At 53.7% G+C, this 16,419-nt stretch overlaps 2 protein-coding genes across 2 annotated transcripts in view; one reads left to right on the forward strand and one right to left on the reverse strand.

Moving 5' to 3' along the window:
* PRPSAP1 (phosphoribosyl pyrophosphate synthetase-associated protein 1) overlaps window positions 1-16,258 on the reverse strand; it is a 34,861-nt gene extending 18,603 nt beyond the window's left edge. The window contains exons 1-6 of the mRNA XM_010579370.1: window positions 16,134-16,258; window positions 15,944-16,041; window positions 15,488-15,597; window positions 8,845-9,397; window positions 8,184-8,348; window positions 7,486-7,597 (exon numbers count right to left, since the gene is read on the reverse strand). Of these exons, the coding sequence (XP_010577672.1) occupies window positions 7,486-7,597; window positions 8,184-8,271 (200 nt within the window). The 5' untranslated portion in view covers window positions 8,272-8,348; window positions 8,845-9,397; window positions 15,488-15,597; window positions 15,944-16,041; window positions 16,134-16,258. The remainder of the gene's footprint in view (window positions 1-7,485; window positions 7,598-8,183; window positions 8,349-8,844; window positions 9,398-15,487; window positions 15,598-15,943; window positions 16,042-16,133) is intronic.
* SPHK1 (sphingosine kinase 1) overlaps window positions 1,570-16,419 on the forward strand; it is a 22,598-nt gene continuing 7,748 nt past the window's right edge. The window contains exons 1-4 of the mRNA XM_010579369.1: window positions 1,570-1,574; window positions 15,806-15,814; window positions 15,989-15,995; window positions 16,256-16,266. The gene's annotated coding sequence lies outside the window, so the exon portion shown is untranslated. The remainder of the gene's footprint in view (window positions 1,575-15,805; window positions 15,815-15,988; window positions 15,996-16,255; window positions 16,267-16,419) is intronic.

Here is a 16,419-nt window from a genome sequence, read left to right on the forward strand (position 1 = left end):
CCCTGACTTCACTGCAGACAGCACGTTCCTACCTCACTACTGGAAAAAAACTCCATTAACAAGACTGCACAAGTTCCCTTGGTCAACCCTGCATCTCATGGCAGGAAGGAAAGCTTCCAAACCAGTCCAGCCAGACATATTGCAGCATAACACCCCTTGAAGGTGACACTCTCAATGCTAAGTAGTGGCAAACAAACACAGAGGAGGTTTGTGACACTCTGCGAGGATGTAGCTGGCAAGAGGAAATCAGAGCCCAGTGCTCCCCTATTCAGATCGTACAGCAGCAATGCAGTTTCCATGCTGCTGAAAAAAGAAATCGGAAAGGCAAGTTTGCTCCCCAAAAGAGGGACAATAAACAGCTCAGCTTGTCAAACCTGGGTGCAGAGAGCAGCAAAGACAGTAAGCAGCTGCCAACTTAAAGGAACGAGTGTTAGTAGATTGCTCTGGTCAGACAATAAATCCAATCTCTGCTCCAACTGTTGATGGTAAGTAAACAAGAGGGGCGGCAATGGGAACGGTACAAGATAAAACCGCCCATAAAAGTCATACATCAACCCCACCTGCAGCGCTCAGCAGTCCTGTGAGCTGCAGGCATGGCAGATGGACCGACAGGCAGCTCCACCAAAGCAGTTCAGGTATGTTTACCCAAGGGGCACACCTTCCACTAAATCCCTTTCTGAAGGCTTTGCATAAGCCAAGACTTAATAGAATCATAGAATCATTTAGGTTGGAAAAGACCTTCAAGATCATCGAGTCATCATCATCCGTGCCCACTAAACCACGTTATGGAGTACCCGATCTATGCGGGGTACTTCAGCCAGTGAAGGAGTCTGATAAAACCATGATTTAGTCTAGGCTGTTAAAGAGGGCACTTCTCGTGCAGCTCCTGTTGTAAAACACTGAATTCTGCAGGACTTGTGTTCAAAGAAGATTTGCACCAAAGTCAAGGGCAGAGCACGGCCTTAGCTACCACACAGCCTGGGAGCAACCATTTGTAACAGAGTTCAAAGATAAATTCCCTCTTCCTGTCACCCCTCCCTTTTTCCCCTTCATCCCCAGCTCTTTTCTCTCTGAATCCTCTCCACGCAAAAGCTCCCAATCAATTGTTGCTTTAGGCAATAGAGGAATTAAACTGACAGCAAGAACTCTGTTTGCATTGGGTTTCAGGACTAGCAACATAACCATATGAACAGGGGCTATCGCAATACTGGATCACTTGTCTGCAGACACAGGCAGATCTATACTACGAAAGTAAAGGCTGCCACTACAGGTAACCCAGAGCACATGCTCCTGCAGAGAGATACCGCTTCTTCTGGCAAAAATAATACCTTACGTCTTGTAGCTAAGTCACATCTCCAAGCAAAATGAGCTCCATCGACAAAAGGCCTGCTGTGTGGTGCAGTATTTGGCTATGGGCCAGTGGGGGGGTGTGTGTGTGTGTGTGCAGCTTTTACGGATACTGAGGTATTTAAGACTGGAGAACGGTCAGGCTAATTTTTACAGTGTTTGCAGAAATCTCAATTGTTAACCAGTGCCAAGCAGACATCAGAGCACAAGTTCACTTCCGGAAGCTCCTTTCTCCATCCAAGAGAGACAGAAACTCAGTTTGGCATTTTTGTTTTTAAAAGCAGGAGTCTTCAGAACTAGGATCTGTTAAAAAAAACTATGGGCATACAGTCCTGCCAAGCTCAGTGCAGAGGACTGGGCACAGCAGGACCAAGGTATTACTACTCCAAGCTGCTCCCAGCTTTTAAAGTTTTTAATGCCATCTCAGTGTAAGCTTTCCCTGTGTGACCACCCACTGCTCCTGATGGGGAAAGCCCTGCTTCTCGCTCTGCTCTGCCATCCTCGAACCAGCTCTGTCACTAAACTGACTCCTCAGAGACCTCAGAGCATCTAAGAGAAAAATTCTCTTCATGGCTTTAAAAATCCTACTCAGAGCAACTGGCCAGTAAAAATTTATATTGATCTGCAATAGCTCTCTCTGTAAACATTGCGAGGAAAGATGATCTAACTTTCCGCAGTCTCAACACATGCCAAGAGGATATTAAGCTGTAGATACAAGAGTGTTTATAAAATCCATCTCAAATTCACAGCCTAAACGTGAACAGCTCAGAAGTCACCTACAGTTTAACGAGGAAGTGACACACTGCAGTATTTTAGGAAATACCATGAGGTCATTTTAGACTGTACTTTAAAATGCTCCTCTGAAGACTGTCAAAAACCACTGTACCAGGTTCTTGAGACAAAGGACAGTCAGTTAAGAGACTTGATGTTTAGCTGAATCAAAATTCAAGAGGCAGGTTCACTTGCAGTATTTCAAGCCATCAAAGCATGTACTGCTAGGAAGGGCTCTCAGCCTGGGCTGGGCTGCGCTTCCCTCTCCCACTCTGTGACAAGCACCTGAAAGACATTTGTGAAGTTAACTCTGAAGAAAGCTTCCAGCCAGCTTACAGTGCAAACACTGAATTTGAAGAGAAACTGGCACACAGACGAAGCCCTTGACTATGATACGATTTTATTTTAGCATTACCCTCTTCATTACAAACACTTTCACTGGTCTCAGCTCTGCAAATACCTGACTCTTCCCACATCTACAGACTTCACAAACTACTGCAGACTCCAAAAGGAGCTGGCACTAACAGCAGAGGATATGCTCCGTGCTTGGCCATGGCCAAAGCAAGCCATGGCCTGACTTTGAATTGCTTTTCAAACTTAAGCAAATCTTTAAATAAAGATCAGTCAACCAGTCCAGCTAGCACAGTGGCAGTTCTATGGTTTACTTCTAATCTCCCGCTACAAGAACAAGCCAGGGAAGGGAAAGGAAACAGCACCTTCCTGGATACAGGGCAATCTGTTCAGATATCCTTATAACTATCTGAGCTCTCCTTTACCTCTCTCCATCCACCCAGCACAACTGGATACTTGAAGAACAGTCCCTACTGCTCATTTGCCACTTGTACCCAGAGCCATCCAGCACTTGCATTACTTATTCCAGCCATGCCAAAAGCCATGCAGCTGAACTACCAGCAAACACCACGTGGATTTTCCTCTAGTCCTACCAGCCTGCTCCTCATGAAGGACCTTCCTCTAAACCTGGCACTGGCCAGCACAGAAAGCTACCACGCAAAGCCAATCTGCTCAGCCACATTTCATGCCCCATCTAAGCTGCACGGAAAAACTCAAAGCCCAACTGCTCCATGCTCACCCTACACCAGCACCATCCCCTGCTTGTAACCCTCTCCAACCACACTACTTTTTAGCTGGTTATTCTTCTCCCTTTCCAAAATCCTTTGATGCAGTTTCACCCTGTAGTACCTGTTAGCCTCCTGCCACGGTGCTACATCTTCTGAGATGGAAAAGAGTTGGTGCCACCTCCTCTCCTCCCACAGCACCACACAAGAGCTCTTTCCAGAAAGCAAGAACAGGGTTTGGAGATAAGGGAGAGCAGCATCACAAGGTTACTGTGATCTGACTCCCCTGTGCCATCCTCTCACATGCTGGCAAGATGACCGAATGAGGAAGACTGACATTACTCTTTCTCCATCCCATCAGAAATTCTCCTTCAGCTGAGGTCCTGCTAACAAACTGTCTCTTCCAAAAGCATGGCTCACCTCCCGCTCATTCACAAAAACCACCACCCTGGTTTTAGTGTTGTGTACTCAGCTCCCTATGACCCGAGATCAGAACACAAGTCTCAGTCTTTTCCTCATTACTCCACGTTGTTTAAGCTCACGGCATTGCTTTTCTCTTTAGATCATCAGCATTTTTCACGCTGCAATCCAAATGAATCTCTAGAATACTCACATCCACAGTCTGCAATGAGTTTACAATAGTACCACGTCCCACATAACAGAGACCTGCAGGAGCACTGGAGAGGCATTAGCAAGCTTCAATCAACAATCCCCTCCAATCCAAACACACGAGCAAGGAATGGAATGTAATATTTGTACCCTCTGTGCCAAACACTGCAGTAGGATGGAGATCCAAATGCATCTGTTGGACTCTGGAGATTAAAAAGACTTGCTAGACCTCCCTCCCCCCAGCAGCACACAAGGCCCATTAGGGATCAGCACTGGTCACAGAAATGATCTTTCTTCCCTGCAAATGCAGCTTGTAATCAGGTGCCAAGCGTCCTAATTACAGCAGGAGTTTTCTTTCCATCTGGGAAAGAATTTAAAAAAAAAAAAATCCCTCTCAATTTGTAAGATACAAGTAAACATATGGTTTTATTTATATTTCGGTGGTCCTAAATCTAAGGAGCATCTTTATTATTTAAAGTTTCACAGGGTATTTGGTTCTCATAAGCCAGCACCATCTCCTCTCCCTGGCAGACACTAACATAAACAAAAGCTCCGAAAAGTCAAAGTGAAAGTTAGACTCATCCTATAACCAGACAAGAATACATAATGGGAAATTGTAAAGATCGGAAGAGTGCCAGAATGCCATGCTCAGAACTTGAATCAAAAGCAACTCTGGAAGTTTTGCATTAAATTAAGTGAGGAGATTGAACAGCTTTCTGATGTCTGGTTTATGTCACACTGCTCCTCCCGAGGCTTGAGATTTTAAAAAAGGATAAACCAGGACTCCTCAAGTATTGATTTTAACATCATACCTACAGGTAAAGATGGACAAGTGTCTGAGGGGGCCCTACTCCTAATATTGTGTGTTGTTTTAAAGTTCTTTTACTACTTATACTAAAGGTCATAAAAAAACTTTAAAAAGAACGCACAATATTAGAGGACAGACTCACCCTTATAAGACTGCTCCAACTCTATTAAAAGGTGCAACTGACCTCCCCAGCAAAGTACAGGCTGGGATGTGACACAGTAGGAAAGCCAGCAGGCACGCATCTTTTGCAACCTGAAAAAACAAGGGATGTATTACAAACGTGTTGAAACAGCCCCTGAGCTCCTAAGGGAAGTCAGTGCAAAACCACCTCAGAAGATGCTGAAAATATCTTTTGGGTTTTTCTGGAGACATTTTACTGTGGACAAATCTGTGCTATTAACAGTTCCAGATTTTGCACCCCCTTCCAACAAAACCTCATCTGCGTATAACGCTTTACACCTTTCCATTTCAGAGTGGTCACTACTCCCCATTTTACAGACAGTAAAGCTACGTGTCCTTAAGTCTCAGTTTAAGCAGTAGCTGTGTATCACACTGTTGTGCTCATACCACCACCAGAGCATCCAACTTCCTCACTGACGTTAGAGCCAAGGCAAAAAGCCCACATCACCTCTATTAAAAGTTTACTTCACGAATGTCGTGGTTTAACCCCAGCCAGCAACTAAGCACCACGCAGCCGCTCACTCACTCCCCCCCATCCAGTGGGATGGGGGAGAAAATCAGGAAAAGAAGTAAAACTCCTGGGTTGAGATAAGAACGGTTTAATAGAACAGAAAAGAAGAAACTAATAATGATAATGATAACACTAATAAAATGACAACAGTAGTAATAAAAGGATTGAAATGTACAAATGATGCGCAGGGCAATTGCTCACCCCCCGCCGACCGACACCCAGCCAGTCCCCGAGCGGCGAATCCCTGCCCCCCCACTTCCCAGTTCCTAAACTAGATGGGACGTCCCATGGTATGGAATACGCTGTTGGCCAGTTTGGGTCAGGTGCCCTGGCTGGGCATGAGAAGCTGAAAAATCCTTGACTATAGTCTAAACACTACTGAGCAACAACTGAAAACATCAGTGTTATCAACATTCTTCACATACTGAACTCAAAACATAGCACTGTACCAGCTACTAGGAAGACAGTTAACTCTATCCCAGCTGAAACCAGGACAACGAAGAACAGCCGGGAGGTCAACTCTCTGGATCCTTCTGTCATTCACCCTCAGAGCACCACTGGGAACCCTGCAGAGGGTTACAGCAGCACGTCACACAGCCAGCTGTGTGCGCCATGGCCTGGGGAAACCTCCTCCATGTCTCTTCTCATTACCTCTTTAAAAAAAGAGTGAGTTATTTTTAAGACAATGAGCAGAGAATAAAGATTGCCCGTTTGCTCTTTCAGTCCTGAGAACTTGGAGCTCGTCCCCAGGGGACTTCTGTTCTGTGTTGACGCAACAGGACAAGCCGTGTAAAACCATGTCCCATCTGTTGCAGCAAAGCTTATTTTTTATATACAGAGAGACTTTATTTGCAGAGTTGTATCAGTGAAGGGAAAGTGATGCGGAACTAACCAAATATAGCAAAAATAAATGAACCAAAAAAAAGCTTTCCACTCCCAAACACAAGGATTTCCGTGTCCACCTCACACCCAAAGAAGTCCATCACTATTATCCAACATGCATCCCATCAACACCAGCCAAACAGCCAAGTCAGCTTCGTGGAGATAATCTGTGCTAAGGATTGAACACACTGTTTATTAAGCTAGCTGGACAAACAGCAAAATGTTCTTGCAGTTTAAGGTGGCAGCACACCTATATTTAGTAATGTTTCCAATTTAAGCATGCCCCTGGAGAGAGGACAGGCCAGCAGCTGCCTAAGGGGTAGCAATGATGCTATCTGCTGCGACAGGCAAACAAGCACTGAGCCCCCTTGATTTTGGGAGCAGCTTCATATGAACTGTAGCTGAGAAGCAGCAGAAAGGAAACTCAAATCCTGCTTTAGGATGGCAGCTCCCCAATATACAGATGCCTGTCTCAGAAAAGCCCCTTCAGCTGGGAGCGCCCTGATTTGAACCAAACTAATTCAAAACAAAAGATCAAGTGTCAGGGTAAACTCAGTGCTCCTCTGTGCAGCAAGAGCCCCATTTTGGAGCCAGCTGTTACACACCTCCTTCAGCAGGACCCAGCACATCCATCCCTGCAAAGTCAAGGTCAAACTCTGCCCAAATCGATAGGCTGAAAAAAAAAGGGAGGGGGGCACACTTCTATCCCTAAACTAAACTCTCTTTTGTTAGCATGTGCCACCCATCTCTCCTACCCCACCAAAATGCAGATTCACTAATCCACTTTGGTTAGTGCAACTGTTGGTGTTGCACCGAGGTCTGTACAGGCAACGCTCCCCAAGCCATGAAAGTGTTGAGCACGTAAGGTCGCCGGCCCGGCCCCACGAAAAACAGTGGAGAAAGTTTTGAGCATCTCCCAAACCAGTTAAAACACTTTCTGAGGTTTGTTCAGCCAAGTTTCACCTTCTCTATCCCCAAAAGTAACAGCCTCTGCTGCAGCCTGGCCTTTCCAGCGTTGAAATGGATGTCAGAGACGCAAGAGGCAGAAAGCAGCAGGTCCATTTTCGTCGCTGGGTCAAATTGAGTTATCGGGAGGAATGAACCAGCGCCAAGGAAGAGAAGGGCATAGCTGCTGAACACTCCTGGTGCAAAACCTCCAGAGCAAAGGTGCTCGCAGCAGACACCTTTGGCTTGGGAAGGCGGGACGACGCCAAAAGCCTCTCCAGCCACTTTGAAGAAAGCCTTCCTGCACAGAGGAGCTCTGCGCAGGGGGAAAGGAACTTGAAAGAGAGGGAACTTACTCTGTGATCCGCTTCGCCAGCTCGGTGCAGGCTGCCGTGGAGTTGGCCGAGAAGACCCGGTAGCCACTTCTGGCTGCGTTCATCGCCAAAGAGTCATGCAACCCCCGTGGAGCTCGAAAGTGAGAAAAAACAGATTTATAAGGCAACAACAGCTTCCGTGGCATCCTTTTCTTCCTCTCTGCCGCGATCACCGCCCCTTAAGGGGTGGGGAGGAGGAGGAGGAGGAGGGGAGCCCTTCCACTACCTACAGTCTTGCTGGTCCACTCCTGTGGCAAAGTATAAAAGGGGGGTAAAAAATATTACTATTAAAATAAAATAGAGCAACAGCAGCTTTGGGGGGTGGGGGGGAGCAGAGTGCTGCCTGCAGAGCAACCGCCGCTCCCCAGGAGCCAGGCCTCGGGTAACCCCAACCCAAACCCGCCCCACGCTCACCCAGAGGCACCAGGGGAGGGAATACCCCCCAAAATGGGGGTGAGGGGGTGTTAGCAAGACAGACAGGGGTTCCCGTGGCTGGGGGAGTTGGGGGTAAGCTGAGGGGAGCGCGGGAAGGTTGGAAGGGGCGGGGGGGCGGGGGGCTAAGGGGTTTCCCTGTGAGGCAGCAAGGCTGGAGGGGAGTCCCTGCAGCGGAGTAGGGGGTCCCTGTGGTGGGGGTGAGGGTCCCTAGGAGGCCGGAGAGGGTCGCTCCCCGCTCCCCTCACCCAGCCGAGCCAGCTCCGCCTCCCGCCTAGAGCGCCGCTCCCCTCGGCGGCCATCTTCTCCGTAGGGAGAGACCGCCCCCGCTGCCATCTTAGGTGAGGGCACAGCGGCCGCGCTCTCTCCCAGCGGCAAAGAGGTATCAGCTACTGCCCGAGCAGCGCCGGTACCTGAGGAGGAAGCGTGAGAACGACGTAAACTCCCCCTCCTCGGCGAGGGCTGCACCGCCCGCTTCCCGGGTGCGGTTGACAGGGCGGCCGCCTCCCCCTTCTGCCCGGCGGTGCGAGGCGAGACCTCAATGCGGCGGCTTCACTGCCCGCGCCTAAGATGGCGGCCGCCCGGCGGAAGCGCTGCGGCGCCGCTCTAGCCTCGCTCTATGGTGGGGGGGGGGGGCTGGAGGCCTCAGGCCTGAACCCGGTGGGGCGGGGAGCCGGCCTCACAGCCCTCCCCGCCCCACCGCGTTCAGGCCTGAGGCCTCCCGGAGGCCCACGGTGTTCAGGAGGGGTTGCGCCAACCAGTCCCCGGCCCCACAGGGGCCAGGCCGCACTCTGGGCCTGTGGCTCCCCTCAGCACCCCAGGGCCGTGATGGCGGTGGGATGGCAGCCCTAAGGAGATGCTGCTGGAGCTAAACCTGGTCTCTGCACCGTTTCCCAAGGGAATACTCACTACCGGGCTCTCCGAGGTCCTCCAGGCGCTTTGGATGTGAGGACAAAGTCCCTCTTGGGTACAGGCTCTAAATGACTCATCTAAGCAGAAAACTAACATTTCCAACCCACCTGGCAGAGCTCTGTGCTGATCTTGCCAGGCCCAAGGAGTGTGCTTTATATTGCAGGGAAGGCAAACAGCATTCATTTCATCACCAGGATCACCCCGCATCGCTTTGTTCGCCCTGGAGGGAGAAGTTTTTCTTGGCAGTTTTCTAAGCCGCTGTGCAACGTCGTCATCCCTTGGTCTGTTTTCTCCCAGCTGAGAGCAGGGAAGGAGGAGGAAGTCGTGGCAGGCTTCGTTCAGGACGTGGAGGATGTATGCCTCTGTTACTCAGTAGTGACTCCCCCCGCTGCTGGGCTGCTCTGGTGCATGGGGTCAGGTGCGTGACGGCAGTGGTGCCTCTGGCGATGACTCCCATCTGCATGGGAGCTACAGCATCACCATCAGTCTCCTTGTGCTGAACACTTCATTAAAAGTTGTCTCTCTCCAGCCTTCACTAAGATGCAGCATCCTCAATGCAAACAAGATAGAAACGCATTGGTGTCCCCTCTCTATGCCACTGCTGCACCGCCCGAGCACCAGGATGGAACGTTTTGTCTCCTTTCACCATGCCTGGTGACATGTATCTGCCCCTGTGGTGTGGCTCCATCCCCACATCTCCCTCCATGATTACTCAAGACCACTCCACAGTTATCTACCTGGTGTGCAAGCCAGGAGAGTCCCCCTTTCAACTCACCAGCCCCCTAGTTTGCTCCCACAGCAGGATCACGCCACAGGGCTCGGCACAGATCGCCCGTCACAGCTGTAGCCCTGCCTGGACCGGCCCCGAGCACAGCGAAACAGGCTGCAGGGCTGCATGCTGCAGCTGGACGAGGTCAAGATTTACATCACTGCCTCTGCAATGCCTGCGCTGGCAGGGCGAGGGGAGCCATGGCACATCCATCACCCTCTTTGCTCGCTGCAGGGGCAGATCCAGTGCAGCACCAGACACATCTCCCACATGCAGCCAATTTGCTGCCACCAAAGCTCTGTGTGGTTCCTGCTGGGTCGCTGGTGCCTCTCCAAGTCCCCTGTGTCCCCCATAGGTCCTTCATCCATGCCTAGTCACAGCAGGGGCTATTCCAGCTCGACTCCCACATCCCTGCTTGTTCCCCGATGGCAACGTAAGGCAATGCGAGAATAACAGCATCAGCTGCCTGGATTCACTCTGAAAAGGCAGCGCAACCAGGCACACGATGCTAATCCAGCCTTCAGGCTGGCAATAACTCTGCAGCTTGGGATGAATTGGCAGCATCCATTTGCCAGGCAGCCCAGATCCCACCTCACAGGCACCTCTGACCCCAGGCCAGGCTTTCCATCAGCTGCATACATAGATGCATGTTTAGGACGGCTGCTGCTGTCCTGCAAGGCACAGTCATCTGACAGTGGTCACAGCACCCATGCTACAGCCGTTCACTTGTCACAAGTTGCTGGCTTTGTCCTTCAAAAGAAAGGAGCTGGGAAAAAAACTGGGGGGGAGACTATTTTTGTGATGTAGGAAGTTGGCTGCTTCCCAAGGTCCCTCCTGCACCCATGAGAGAAACTGCAGCTCCCAGGGGAGCAGGGACACCCCAAGGGAGAGCAGGGACAGGGTCCTGCAGGGACACCCTGAGGAGGGCAGCAGCAGCTGCAGGAAGAAACCCTAAAGCAGCACCCAGGCATGGGAAGCAAGGGGGGACATGCCCTAAGGGTTGGGAGGGAGACCCAGTGCTGCAGGGGAGCCCTGGCACAGCACCTCTGCAGGGTGCTCAGCCTCCCACTAGCTTCTTCCCAGGCTCCTGCCCTCCTCCTTTAAAGCCTTTCCCTCCTGGCTTGCCATGCAATTCAGGTGTGCTGGAGAAGGAAGGGCTGTTTAACCCCTTTCCACCCAGGGTCAGCTGGTTCCTCACTCGGCAGCCTCAACACACCAGCCCAGGGCTGATGCTGTGGCCTCTTGGAATGCCCTCAGCCTCTCCTTTGCCCTCTGGGTCCTCCAGCACCATCCTCCAGTCCTCATTCCTGCTGCCTCCTAGGGTGCTAAGAGCCATCCTGGCCTTAGGGGATGGATCCTGCCTGCGTTGTCACCTCCCCTCACTTTCCCAGCAGCTGAGGCTGAGATGCAACAAGTTTGTGCATTCTGCTACAAGGCAGCCACTGGCACAGCAGACCCCAGGTGGCCGGTGTCATCAGCTTCATCCCTGCAGGGAGAGGCCCAGCAGCCTCGCAGGGATGGCCCTGCGGGTCCCAGCGGGACACCTGATGGAGCTGCGGGGTTGGGATCAACCCCTGAGGAGCCTGGGCAGGGCAGTGGGCAGAGATCATGGCTGGTACTGCTGCAGCAACCAACCTTTCTCCTGGAAAAGGGAGCGACTCTGATTGCTCTGCTCTGCGGGCTGATGGTCACACCTGATTTTACGCCCAGGCAAAGGAGAAGAAAGAAGCAACTCTGTTTACTTAGGGAGTAATTAATATCCCAGCTCCTGGCATGAACAGAGGCAGCAGAAACCTCCCCCACAGCACAGTGGAGAGCAAGGCTTTGCAGTCCTTTATTATTTCATTATCAGGCGGGCAGGATTAGGAGGGCGGGTCAGGGAACAGCACGGCTTTAAGCAGGTTTAGCTCCTTTGAAAAGGCTTATCCAGGCTCAGTCTCACTCGCTAGCTACGATGCAGTAATTTGCTGAGTGGAGGTGTTTGTGTAATGTTGGGGTGGGGGGGGCAGGCAGGGGGTCATGCAATTTTAATAGCAAAAAATGATAAAGCCCAGCAGGGAAAACTTGGGATGTTCCTTTACGAGGAAGCAGCTTTATATGTTGAATTTCAACGACCAGGGAGGGCAGCTTTTCAGCTCTGCCAAGTCCTGCATTACTCCCTGGAGAAAACCAGGGCCTTGGTCCTGCCCTGTGCACACCAGGGGGCTTTGGGGTAGCCAGGGTGGGACAGCCATTGCAGGCAGCTTCCTGCAAAGCTGGACGAGGTTTTGCCCTTTCTCCTTTACCAAGTTTCTCCCTGGAGCCTGGGTGGGGTGGCTGGAGCGTGCGGATCCCAGCCTGGCAAGGAAAGAGGAGCCGTGGGAACTGCGCAGCAAATCCTTCTTCTTCTTACCCATGCCAGAAACTGGGGGCTGTGGTGGGATGCTGTGTCCCCCATAAGTAATTCTGCCCCAGGGATGCTGCCCGCAGGCGCCGAGCATCGCAGTGGGGATCATCCTGGGATTGAGCCTCCCAGCCTGGCCGGCGGCAGCCCAGCCAGGTGGTTCTTATTGCAGCCTCTGACTCACCTCCCAAAAATGCCTGCGCTCACATCATGGCAGGAAACCGCTACCGGGAAGTGGTGAAAACCCTGCTATGTCCTAAAATTCGGCTTCCCCCAGCAAAGGGGGAGATCAAAAGCAGTACTTTGGCCTCAGTCCCTCTGACGCCAGGGCTAGTCATCGGGGTGACTTTTCGGCTGAGTGGTGCATGTGGTTACTCCAGACTCAGCAGCTTCTCGCCGGGCGTTTGGGAGTGTTTCCCCAGAGGAGGCCTGACCTCAGAAATATTTTTGAGTAAATAATCAGCTGGGAGGAATGAGCTCAGCTTGCCGGCATTGCTGAGGACTTCCCGGTGAGCCCTGTGGTCCTGGGCTGTGCCGGCAGCTGCTGAGAGCTCGGTGGAGGGTCAGGCCTAGGTAGCAGCCCCAGTGGGTTGCAGAGCCTGGCTGTGATTTAGGAGCTGCCGTAACCCCCAGGTCCTCAGAGGCCGAGAAACCTCCTGGGTCAAGCCCTGGGCCCTGTGTGAAGCTGGGATTGTGGGTGATCCCTGCTGCCCATGGATCATGGAGGCAAAGACCAAGGGTGCAGTCACTTGCCAGAGTTCTGTAGCAAACCAGTGGCAGACCCAAAACCTGTGCTCTGGCTCATGCCTTTCAGGTGGGATGCAATCCCAATCGCTTTCCTCCAGGAGATAGCTCTGCTATTTCTGTCCCCTCCTGCTCCGTGCTGGTCGCCTGCGTCGGCACCAGCATCTCCCCAGGGAGCTGCAGGCTGATGTCCCTGTAAGCCCCCATGGCTGGGGGCTGAGAGGGGCCAAGCTGCAGTCCCCAGGCTGGGTCTGCCCCAAAACGGCTCCAGCTCTGCACCGGCCGCTCCTGCAGGCGCTGACTGGAAAGTTCCCACTGCTGCAGTCAGTGCCTGTCCCCCTGCCAAACCCTGCAGCCCTGCCAGCCCCGATGCAGCGTGGAGCCGTGCTATTTCTGGCTCCACCTTGAGACATGTACCTTCAGCAGTGGGAACGATGCTAAAAGGGATGGATCCGGGATGAGTGCATCCCCCTCCTGTTCCCGTCTCCCAGGCGGCTGCTGGAGGACATGGCAGAGCGGCCAGAGATCTGGAGGAGCTGCGTGCCTCCAAGTGAAACGCTGCAGTTCATCTTGCAGCAGAGCCATGTCCTCTGCACGCCTCCTCCGGGGCTGCCTGCTGCTGCTGTGTAGGCAGCGGGAGCTTGAAATCTGGGCCTGCCTGCCCTGGCACAGAGAGCCTCGGGTCCGCACTGCAGCCAGGATGCAGCAGCCAGGGGAAAGAAGGGTTACAGCAGGGCCGGGAAGCCCCCAGCCTCTCTGCTTTAGTCCCCCAGGACAAAGTCCCTGGGGGGACCAGCTCCCCTAACAGCTGGGGGCAGGAGGGAGCTGAGGGAGTGTTTAATTGCCATATTTAACCCTTGGCTTCTTGCACAACTCAAGGCAAACCTTGTCTGCTGCTTCTGCCTCAGTTTCCCCAAACACAGAGCATCCATCACCTTTTCCAGTGAGCCCAGGGCACGGTGCTCTGGATGTATGAGCCTTCTCCCCCAAATGATGTCTGTGGGGTCTGGGATACCCCACAGACCCTCCCAGGACAAGAATTTGAGAGGTGTTTGCTCATGAAGGCAGGCTGGTGGCCTCCATGGTCATGGCTAGACTGGACACTGCACTGTGGGCAAGCCCCCTTTGCAGTGAGAAAGAAGGTGGGGGGATTCACTACCGGCTGTCCCCACCGGCACACCAGCTCCATGCCGCATCCCCATGCCACATCCCCACGCTGCCCTCCCACGCACACAGCCTCTGCAGCACCGCGCGGGCAGGAATGGAGCCGATCAGGACAAACCCGACAGGCAGATGCCTGCCCATGGCGCAGGAACCTTGGCTGCCGAGCACCCTTCGGGCTGCTGGTTGGATCAAGGGAGCTCGTTAAGGCTCTCGCAATTAAAATAGCCCCAAACGACTGTTTATCAGCACTGAGCGGTGACGGAAGTGATCCCACTTCCGCATTAGACATCACATCTGGAGGCATACAAGTGGCATCCGTGTGGGACTGGGTCAAATCAGCCCATGGCCGCAGGGAGCAAAGGGACTCGTGGGGCCAGTGGTGGGCGCCGCGCTGGCTGTAGCACGAAGCGGGCATCCATCAAGGGTGACACAGCATCAGGACGGGCTCGTGTGAAGTCCCCATAGACCAGCAGGAACATGGAAAAGCTCTGCCTGGGTGTGATGTGCCATCACGGAGGCTGAGATTGTGCTGGTCCCATTCCCCATCCAAGAAAAACCTGGCTGCAGGGCATCCCCCCATGGGATGCCCTGCCCTAACCCTTCCTGATCCCAAGTGCTGCAGCGTTGCTGGCTTCGACAGCTCGTGATGAAGCCGCTTTCAGCCTCGTTCCCCAGCCCACAGCACAGCCGCGGCCAGCGGAGCCCGGCTGGGCATTCGACCCCTATTTAAAGCGCAAGCAGGCAGGGCCAGGGAGATCCCTGCAGCATGGGGCCATGGACAGATGTAGGGTGATGAGGACAGAGCCCAAAGCAGCCCCGTCACCCCATGGCACCTGCCGGGAGCAGTGTGACAGCTGCTCTCACATCCTCCCACCACGTCTCGTGCCTTCCTGAGCGGAAATCGGGAGCGGGTTAGTCACTGAGAAGGGTGAGGTGCAGGTCAGGATGCTGCACTCACCAGCATCCAGCTATTTCCTCCCATGACACCTTGCCGAGGACCTCAGGGTTGTTTACAAATGCTGGACTGTGGCATGGCAGCCGGGGAAGCGACCGTGCCCAAATCTCACCCAGAATCAGCTGTGGGTGTTGCGGTTCCCCAGCCGAAAGCATCAGCCAGCAAATGGCTGGGGGGGGCTTTTTTTTTTCCCCCCCCCCCCCCAAGCATCTCTTTGAACACATAGCACCCAGGAAAGTCTTTCTGGAAAGCGCGATACTCCAAATCATGGCACCTCAGCTCTCATTTTAGGTCACTCTGGAAAAGCAAGACTTGGCCGCGTTATCCTCCCAGCTGGTCATCCCGTGCCCTCCCTGCAATTTTTGGTCAGTTCCAGCGGGTTTAAGTAGGGACAGAGGGCTGAGGGCTCACCGCTAATTAAACTGCTGTAAGTGTGAAGAGCGATGCCTCCCCGAGGTGCAAGCTCAAGGTTACGGGGTCTCAGGCTGCTGCCAGCCCAGCAGCACGCGGCATGCGAGACCCCCATGAGCATCACCACGAAGGGTGGTCTGAGGGATGAGGAAGGGGTGAGGAAGGCCCAGGGGAGGTGGAGGGAGGGCCTGGGGCACCTCTCCACATGCCTTACCATTCCCACGGCACTTGTCCGAGTGCTCATCACCCACTTCCCTGTGCTCAGCTCTGCTTTGGTTAGAGCCTCAGGAGAGCAAAGGGCCAGCTGGAGCATGTGGAGCAGAGCTACATCCATGGAGAACTGGTTGGCAAAAAAAATCATTGCTGGGCTGGGCTAGACCCCTAGGGCCCAGCAGCCCCTCGGGAGGGTGAGGTCAGTCCCGTCCTCATTAAGAGCTGCTGTCAGTGATTTTTGCAGCCTCTGCGGGCACAGAGCGGCTCCCAGCCCTGCTGGCACCCTCCAGGCAGGTCCCCTGGACTCCGTCCCCAGCACTCCGTGCCCCGAGGTGGGGTTCACAGCACAGCCCGCCTCCCTCCACGGGCTCCATGCCCATGGCACCCTCCAACCCTCACCGATACCTGATGGTGAGCCGCCAGTGACGGGCAGGACATCGTCCCCCTCCGTCCTTACCTCCTGGAGGTGTCCCCCGCCAACTGCCCGCTGTCCTCAGCCCTTGCCGTGCCTTGATTTCTCCAGGCACCCGCTCCGCTCCTCTCACCCTGTCCCGGCTGGAGAAACGCAGAAATGGTGTTAAACGCTGTTCAGCCCAGCGTGGGGCTCGAGGGACTCGAGCAGGAGAGGTCCTCCTGCCAGCGCCGACCTGTGCGATGCCGGACACGACGCACACCGGCTGGGGCTGGCACGGTTGCCCGGTGCTTTGCCGCTGCTGTCCCGGTGCGAGCGTGGGTCGGTGCCGTGCCAGCCCCAGGACCGTGGAAGCACCCACGCAGGACACCCACCCCGGCAGGGCAGAGTCACCCACAGCAAACCCGCGGCGGTGCTTTGCCCTTGCGTGTCTACAGAGCCTTGCTCCAGCCGGGCAGTCCGGGTGCCCCCCCAGCCCTCCGGCTCCCCCCGGCCGCCCGTGGGAAGGCAGCGGGGAGCCG

This window comes from Haliaeetus leucocephalus, unplaced genomic scaffold, assembly GCF_000737465.1.
Source record: "Haliaeetus leucocephalus isolate CR32 unplaced genomic scaffold, Haliaeetus_leucocephalus-4.0 Scaffold657, whole genome shotgun sequence".
NCBI classification, from domain to species: Eukaryota; Metazoa; Chordata; class Aves; order Accipitriformes; family Accipitridae; genus Haliaeetus; species Haliaeetus leucocephalus.